Raw genomic sequence first — 9,609 nt, 5'->3', positions numbered from 1 at the left:
TTTTTTTTTTTTTTTTTGCTCATTCAATAAATATATACCACAGGGTACAAAAAGTCAGCTTTGCCTATGAAGAATAATTCTTATGATAATAATGCTATGAATGATAAAATAAAGCAATGCAGAACATACTACATAATATAGCAAATTACAATAATAAAGCTTTGAAGCTTTATGGCTTGTAAGGCTTTACATAATCTCACTTTAACTCTACCTTTCATCATCTCTAGTAGGTGAGTTCTTAAAATCTTAAAAGTGAAAAAATCCCCCCAGGAGAGGATGGAGTTTCAGGAGAAATGCCTGAGTGAATTTCAGTCTCTTCTACTTTCTACCACTATAATGTTAAACAAGTTATTCTTCCTTTCTGGAACTGTTTCCTCATCTACAAAAATTGGCCCAGATTACTTCTAAGGTCTTTATAATCCATGATTTAAACTACCATAACATTAAAAGAACAGAACAGCCTCTCCTTTTTCCCTTCAACACAATGGTAGTTTTTAAATGCCCTCCTCTCTCAACAAAATGAAATCACCGTAAAATGCTCTTTCACTCTCATATCGCTGACAAAGTGACAAAGAAATCACAACAGTATTTTTGTTTTATTGACATATTACAGTAGACAAATATTACACATGCTATACAAAATATACATTCTTATAAGTGAGAAAATATAAATACCAGGAAAGGGCAACATCAAACTAGGACAATTTGACTTATACCTCTCTTTAGATACAACTAGTTCCATAGCTGCTATCACTTTGGCATCCTCTGACAGAGGGCAGGGAAGGGCGGGAGGGATGGAGACTAAGAGGACTGGAAGAAGGGAGATGAGTGTTCATTACAGACCCATTGAAATACCCTTGAAATCTATCTTGGACAGATATACATTTCTCGAAGATACACTAACAGCTGCTTATGAAACGAAGTTCATTTTGCCTAATGTATCTTTAAAATACACATATAATGGAGGTTCCCAGCCACCCCTATCCTGGTATTATCTTGAGTGTGATCAGATTTTGTCAAGGAGAGTTCACCATCTATTCTGTTCTAAAGGGGACCTGGGTTTTCAGGCTCTGATTGGGGTTATCAACTTCGAGAACATTAATTAACTTGAAACTTCTCATTTTATAAGTCAGTGGAAAAAAATTGTTTAAAAAAAAAAGACATGAATCTAGATGGTTGTAATTCCAATAAATGAAAAACTTTTAGGGCAGAATCAAGGAATGTGGATGGACAAAATTCACTTGCCAAGCTAAAGGGGAAATACTAAGGAAAACGAAGTATTATTTCCAAATAAAGAGATATCAGATGTTGGCTCAACCTTACATGGGTCAACTATGTCATTGTGACCTTTAAATAATGTAAAGTAACAAAGCAAAATAAAGCAAAGCATATGAAATGAAGGTAAATGAATTCTTAGCATTGCATTTGCATTCTGGCATTTCTGGATTTCAGCATGTAAGCAGAAACGGGTTAGAAACAATTATCAGAATATTATCAGATTATCAGAAGATTATCAGAATATCTGGGCACAGCATTGAAGAATACAAGTCCCTCTGGACTAAGACGGAAAGCATATAAAAACAGTCCCTATTAATAAAAACCAGGAAAGTTTTAGCAGACATTGAATATTACCAATTGTCATAGATATTGTAGAGGGGTTTAATTTACCAGGCAGGTACTTAGATGAGTTGCTCTGTAAGGTTCCTTTTGGATCAAGGAGCAGCATGGGACATAGAAAACATATAATCAATTATGTTTTTTAAAGCTGCCTCCTAATTCCACTTTCCCTACCAATGTCACATTTTTTTGGAAGACTCATAGGATTAGAACTAACCTAGTAGGACCTCAGAGCTTACCTAGTCTAAAATTCCATATTTTATAGATGAGAAAACAAGAGAAATTAAATGACTTGCCCTAAGTTACAAAGATAGGAAACAGCAAAGTCCAGAATTTGAACCTTGTTCCCCTAATGCCAAATCTTCTCACTTAAATCACATTTTGTGGATTTTAAGACTAAGATACTTAAAGGAAAAAAAAAAAAAAAAAAAAAAGCCATGGTTTTATATTGGGCAAAATACACACAAGAGAACAAGAAAATGATGGGATTATTAAAATCCCCTGAAAATGTGGGAATTTCATAGAAATCATAATTGGAAGAGACCTTAAAGGTCACCTTTGTCAAACCTTCCTAATGTAGGAATGAATTTCTTCTATAATATTCCTAATGGAGTGTCATCCAGCCTTTACTTGAACAATTTCTGACTCTTTTATGAGGCAGATCACTCCATTTTTGTTTGGTTCTAAATTAAAAAAAAAAAAAAAGAAGAAGAAAGAAAGAAAGAAAACAAAAGAAAACAAAACACCTTCTTCTTTATAGTGAACCAGACAAGGGGTGTGTTGAATTTACACCCATAGGAGCTAGGTTCAAATTTCTGTTTAGTACCTAGGTGACATTGGGCAAGTCAATCTCTGTAGGACTCATTTTCATCACCAAGTGGCCGGACTAGCAGACAGATGAGGTCCCTTCCAGCCCTAAACCCATGAACCCATCACCTAATGCTTCTATTTCTGAACTGTTATTATATTGTCTAATTATTCACTCCCCTCCCCCCAACATTTTTGGTACACTGGAATGGGTAAGAACAGCCAACAGCATCTTGAAATTCCTTTTCATTTTCAAAGTAATCTATGGAAGCAATTGATCTTGCACAGGTTAATTACCTAATCCAAAATGACCTATGTATTTTAAAAACACTAAGGATGGCACTCCAGGTTTCCTAATACATTTTATCTTAGAGAAATCTAAGTTACTTGAGAATGAGACTTAACAGGAAGTCAAATAGATCAGCTAAGTCTAAAAACTTATGTTACAATAGGTCTTGGATAACTAGGAAAAATAAGGCGTATTTTTTCAGGTGAAATTAAGTAATCAATCGGTGAAGAGATACAAATGGATCAATTGGGAACCCTTGCTTATCCCTGCTGAAATGCAGTGATCAGAAAAATACAATCCTGAGCACTTCAGTTTGCCTGGGAGCTAAGTAAGGATGCCTGTTTATATTAGCATTAGATGGACATTACACTATTTTGAACAAACATCAAGAGCCACTAAATTTATTTAAACTGTGGTTAAATTGCTTCAGGAACATTAGTACTGTCATTAGGCCAAAAATGTATGTACAATGAAGCCTCTGTAATGACCACTTCTAGTGCAAGCCTTGAGTCATTAAACTAGTCAAAATCACTTCTCTTTAGAGCTGAGCTGGCTTTGCCCCTTCTTCAGATCTACCAAGTTACCGATGAGGAAAACCTGGGAAGACAACACGAATTGAGCAGACTTAGGAGAACATTGTACCCAGGAAGAACAATACTGTACAATGATCAACTGTGAATGTCTTGGCTACTTTCAGCATTGCAATTATCCAAGACAATTCTAAAGGACTTATGATTAAAAAAACAAAAAACCCAAAAAACTATTCTCCTCCTGAGAAAGAACTGATACAGTCTAAACACAGATCTAAGTGTACTTTTTTTAAAACCTTATTTTTCTTGGGGTTTTTTTGGAGTGTTTTGCTTTGTAACATAGCTAACATGGAAATATTTTTCATGACTGAATATGAATAATCTATATCAAATTGCTTGCTTTTCAAGGAAGGGAAAAGAGGAGGGAGAGAATTTGGGACAAATTTTTTAAAACTACAGTTAAAAATTGTTTTTAAGTATAACTGAAAAAATATCAAAATATAAAAATCTTCACTTAAAAAAAAATTACTTAAAGATCCTAAGGATCCCAGAAAGAGAGAGCAAACACTTTAGGCTGACCAGTTAGAAGGTGCTCTCCTAATGGGAGGAATGAACTGCTGACTGAAGAAGTATAGATAATTCTTGAGACAGTAGTGAGTGGGTAAATTACAGAATAGAAATAAACAGTGGCCAAGCCATGTGTTATCACTTTGGTTAATAAGGAACAAGTCATCTTTTCCCATTCTTTCAAGCTTGTTACCACGCTATCATTCTTGCCCTAGAGGAAGTGAGTCAGGTATGTTGGTACAAGGAGCATCACAAAGTCTCTTCCCTTGTTCTAACTTTAAGGTTGTTCTGTGAAAAGCTGCTTTTCTTCATGTAGTGTTGGTCAATCTTGGATCAGGAAAGGAGTCTTTCAAAATGGCTCATATTATAACAAGAGAGGGACAAGAAGAAGGATAAGAAGTACAGCTATCTTTCAAAAATGTTTTAAATGAAGACAATTTTTTGAGAGGTAATTCTAAGTGAAAGGGTCCATTTGCTAGTGTTTTAGGGAAGAAAAGAAATAACAAGGGAAAGATAGTATCCAATCAAGAAAGTGCTGGTGGGGTAAGGAAAATATAAGAATTAAATCAATCAATGAAATGTAGCTGAAATTACTGGTGGACAGCTTGGAAATTTTTATGAAAATCTAGATTTTTTTTTTTTAAATCTAGATCCTCTTGAGAAGCATATTAAACAAGAAAATTTTAGTAAAATAATTAATAACTGGCATCCCTTTAAATGGTTCAAGACATTATCGGGTTAGGTATTGAACTTGACCATAAGAAGAGATTCACAGGCTGTAAGGAAAGGAAATATACAACATAATTTTTCTTTGCCCATTGAGAGTCAGCTTATAAACAATATCTTTAGTAATCAGAATTATTATTTGTAGGGAAAGTTAATCTGCCTTAAATATCATTCGCATAAACACTAAGTTAAAGACCTCATAGAGCAAGAGCTTCTCCTTCTACAGCTTCCTTGTATTGTATTTTCCTCTTCACCCAAGGCAAAGTTTTATCTATGTGTAGTACATTTTTGTTTTTGTTTAAAAAAAATTAAAAAAAAAAAACATTCTCCATTTATTTTGAAAGAAATGTCTTTGGTAAAATAGGTTGTTCCCTCAACCCCATATATATATATATATATATATATATATATATATATATATATATATATATATATATATATATATATATATATATATATATATATATATGGCTAGTAGAACAGGAAAGTCTTTTTGGATCAAAAGCACAATACCACCTGAGGTTTACAAAGCAAAAAAGATAATAATTGAGGACAAACAATCTGTCTATAGAAGAAAATTGTGAATCTCTGTCAATGAAAAGAATACAAAAAGTGTTAAGTTATCCCAGGATGGCCATCTATGTGTAAATTATGAGGTACCCTGCTTACATACACAGACTTCTTAATTACTAAGAAGTTTTCAATCCAAATTCTTTACATTTTCCAAGTTCTACAAAATCCATTACTGGTCTGTTAAAGCAGCTGTCAAAATAACAGAATATTACATAATTTGGCATATTAAAAAAATATTTACATTAAACTGACATTTTACATGAAGTGAATACAAAAAATATTTATAAGTGAAAATGTATTTACAACTTCTGTCCTTGTCTGAACAGGGACAGAAAACTTAAAAAACGCAAAGCCCTAAACCTGGTACCAGTTTGCCAAAACAACAATGTGATTCTTGTTTGTCACCATGAAAAAGAAAGCACCAGCTCAAAGTTAGGCTTACGGTCACAGAAAAACTTGATGTGCATTTTTAGAAGGGCTTCTCAGAAGACCAAGTAAATTAGCCAAGCTCTCCACATAGTAAGCAGCAATTTCATTCTTCCAAACTCTTTCAACTGCAAAGCTGGAAACATTCTGCTGGGTCCAGAAGAAATGGTTGTTGTACTAGTCACATACCTAGGCCTTCTCTGGGTCTGCTGTGACCTAAGAGAGAAGTAAACTGGACTTCTCCATTCTCTCTAGTGACCAGCTCTCTTGGTCCCCTCAGTTGTACTTGTAAACATGACAGGAAAGCAAAGGTGAACCTTGGGGTTTCCTCTGAGCTCTGAGGTAGTACATACACAATTGGGGATTGTAGTGTGTGCCCACATGCCAGTCTGAGTGGAGCATTTTTCATGTAGCTTCACTGCCATCTTGTGTGTTCTGAGTCCTGCTGAAATCAAAGGAATGACTTTGTAGCCTGTGACAGGGTCTAGGGGAAGCAGAATGGTCTTCATCACTTTCTGTCAGGTTCTCATTTTGGAGTTGTGGTGATTCAAGGACTGGCTGCTGGGAAAAGTGAGATTGTGGAAGTCCTAGTTCTTTGTTTATGCCCCATAAAGGCCGCTGTGATGTTTCTGAGAATAAAATATCAAACAAGACAACACAAGATCAAAATTCCTTTTTTTAAAATGAATTTTCCCCTTTTTCTTTCTTAAATAATAAAAAAAAAAAAAATTTAAACAAGGCTTTTCAGTATTCCTCAATAAAGAGATTCCTAGGGAAATAGATTAACTGACCATAACACATTAAAGAAACACTATTTAGGGGCTAGTACCCCATTCCATTCCCATTTATTCTGCCTAACCCAAGAGTGAAAGACTTTTCATTCTTGCATTCCTCTCATAAAAATAAAGCATTCCTCCTGAAATACATGAAAGCATTAAACATTAGACCAAACCCCGCAATATTTGCAGAACTCAATATTGATTTAATTTAAAACATTGTGTCATACATTATAAATCCCTTTTAAAAGTGCTTTTTTGGGGGGGGGTCCTAGACTAGAGAGAGCTGGGTTTCATTCAGTCAGTGACTCATTTTAATAAAGACTTACCAAGAGAGCCCAAGTACAAAATATAAAGTATTTTCTTTTGGCTGTGTTTGAGAAAATTATTGTCTCTTGCCCCCAAATCACAGCAGTCCTAAGCATATCCCACAAGAGAAATCAGAAAACTAGAAAGTGAAAAAAAATCTCATAGTATCTAGAATCTACTATGGTTAAATGAAACATTTTTCCTCTTCTCCATGAAACTATCAAAAAAGATTTTTTTTAATCTTCCTACAATTTTTATACTTTACTCACTAAAAGTAAAAGATAAAGAGAGGAGAGCACAGAAATTTTTCTACTAACCCCAAATTCCTACATACTCTGTGAATTTTAAATATCTTGTTATTCTACAAAAATAGAAATCTAGTTTACTGCATGAAATTCAGCATTATGAATGTGGCAAATACTCCAGTAAACCTGTTCAATGACAACCGACAAGGCTAAACTAGATTTAAATTTAAAAACTCAAGGGAAAGAAAGTCATCCTTCAGAGAAGGAAAAAGTATCACATAAGCCTTACCATTACTCATCGATGTGGAGGATACAAGTGCCTTCTCATTTATCCTGTCATGGTTGGTTAGGTAGACAGACATGTCTCTGTCTCCTGAAGATGTCAAAGTATCCACAGCCACAGCTTCTGGAGAAGGATGTGCCAAACAAGCCTCCTGAGGCATCTGGACCATGAGGCTGGACAGCGTCTGGTCCAGCCCGTCTTCCTCAGTGATGTAGGTATATGGACAATATTCTCTGGTCCTGGAGTAGATGTTGGCGTTGTCATAACAATCTGAGCAGATCACCCGGCTGCTGCTGCCACCTGATAACAAGAAAAACCACCACATTCCTCACTTAAGTGAAGCAGCCATAGCCTCGTCTCTCCGCTCCATCACAATTTTGTAAAACTATGATGAAAAACAAGGAACTGAGACGAAGCTGGCATGGCAGCCAAAGAAAGACACAGCTCTGACTCATGCAAACAAAGCAAGGGAGGAGGTGCTGTGAGCTCATTTCACAAAACCCTTGCATTGAACTGGCAATGTGAGCTCTGCATGAAAACCTACAAGGAGATACAAATTCCACAAGATGGGTTACCAGCCCAGTTTTTTAAACACACTTTCTGCCTTCCTGGGATAATATTTTGGTCTGGAAGCCCAGCCAAAACTTCATTCTGACCCTCACAGGCAGATATCTTCTCTATTTCTGGCAATTAAAGCTTTACTTTCTTGGAGTCGGCAGGAGACAGCCCAAAGAACGCCAGCTCTATAATCAGGAAAGACCTGGGTTGAAATCTTGCTTCCACAATTAACCCTGGGTAAGTCTGAGGTAAGTTTCTTGGGCCCCCAGTTTCCTCTTTTATAAAATGAAGGAGTTGTGCTAGGTGTTCTCTGAGATCCCTGGTAGTTCTAAATCTAGGATTCTGTGATCCTCTGCCTGCCAAAGAGTTCTATCTGAAAGCAATCATGGATATGAGTCAGAAGGTCTGGGTTCCAGTCTCAGTTCCATCATTTACTACCTGTGAAACAGTGGTCAAGTCACTCCCTCTCTCTCTCTCAGTCTGTACAATGAGGATGTTGGACTGGTAACTCAAAAAAGGGCCTTAGAGCTCAAAACCTGTGATTCTGATGATTTTTTTAAAAATAATAATAGAGATATTTTCCTGAGGCACTCAATCCTTGAAATGCAAAAAAAAAAAAAAGATGCACTTCACAGAAATGTTTTCAAACCAACTTTCCCCAAACATGTCTTTTGTGTACTGAAGGAAATGGATACCAGTTAAGTTCAAGCCAGGGCTGGAATAAAAACTGCACAGTGCAGTTACCTTCTGGGCCTTTATGCATGAATCCGTTTGCAGGCGGCATAAGCTGCTGGTGACTCCCGGCCTCCGAGTTGCTGTAGCCTTCCTGCGGTTCAGACAGCGTTCCCTGAGAAGACAGATAGCTGGGGATGTCAGCAGGCAGATTCAGCTCTTCTGTGGACACAAGGACACAAGCAATTTTCAAGTCAGCACTCAGAAAAACACTTGAGCATGCACAGAAACACATATCAAGGTTATGTCTGATAATCATTAGCCAAGTGAATTGTTTCCTAGGTGCCAGCAATTCTACCACATCTTTCTTGGCTCAAGGCATTTTCTCTGGCTATACCTGGGGCCTAAAGTGCTCTCCCCTCTTCTGCTGATTATTGGACCTCCCTAGTTTGCTATTGAAATCCCAACTAGGGGGCAGCTAGGTGGCACAGTGGATAGAGCACCAGCCCTGAATTCAGGAGGACCCGAGTTCAAATCTGGTCTCAGACACTTAACACTTCCTAGCTGTGTGACCCTGGGCAAGTCACTTAACCCCAGCCTCAGAAGAAAAAAAAAGAAAAAAGAAATCCCAACTAAAATCCTATTTTCTAGAAGTCTTCCCCAACTCCACTTAATTCCAGTGTCTTCTTTTTAAAAATTATTTCCCATTTAATTATGCTCTGTACATATTCATATGTATTTATTCACACATTGTCTTCCCCAATAGATTGGAAACTCCTTGAGTTTGAGAACTGGCATTTGCCTCTTTTTGGATCTCTGACCCTTGGCACAGTGCCTGATACAGAGTAAGCACTCAGTAAATGTTTACTGACTCCCCCACCTTATAAATGGTACTTAAAAATTATCACCACTGGGCAGTTCTATTTCTCTCCTGTACAAGTTCTGGAGGGGAGGGAGGAAAGCAAGAATTCTGTCATCCTTGATTTTTCCCACTTGTTTGCCATACAGACTCTTCTCTCTTGGACTTTCAGCACAGCAGGTGAAATCAGTAAACTCACAACTCAACCTGCACAGTGTCAGAAACTTGTTCTTTGCACAAGGAGAAGCTTTGAAAGATTAATATTCAGTTCAGAACGCTCCACAGACAGAAACTTCCTGACCCTGACATATCAAAGTCAAAAAAGCTCTATTAGAAAAACACTTTTCCTCCCTGTATCCCTTAGATCACTCA

General features: G+C 36.7%; 1 protein-coding gene across 1 annotated transcript in view; it reads right to left on the bottom strand.

Annotated features, from left to right (window-relative positions):
• Positions 1-579: 579 nt before the first annotated feature.
• LRIG2 (leucine rich repeats and immunoglobulin like domains 2) overlaps positions 580-9,609 on the bottom strand; it is a 47,432-nt gene continuing 38,402 nt past the window's right edge. Inside the window, exons 16-18 of the mRNA XM_074263088.1 lie at positions 8,451-8,600; positions 7,155-7,448; positions 580-6,164 (exon numbers count right to left, since the gene is read on the bottom strand). Coding sequence (XP_074119189.1) covers positions 5,941-6,164; positions 7,155-7,448; positions 8,451-8,600 — 668 coding nt within the window. The 3' untranslated portion in view covers positions 580-5,940. The remainder of the gene's footprint in view (positions 6,165-7,154; positions 7,449-8,450; positions 8,601-9,609) is intronic.

This window comes from Sminthopsis crassicaudata, chromosome 4, assembly GCF_048593235.1.
Source record: "Sminthopsis crassicaudata isolate SCR6 chromosome 4, ASM4859323v1, whole genome shotgun sequence".
NCBI classification, from domain to species: Eukaryota; Metazoa; Chordata; class Mammalia; order Dasyuromorphia; family Dasyuridae; genus Sminthopsis; species Sminthopsis crassicaudata.
This window is presented reverse-complemented; position numbering and strand designations above follow the sequence as displayed.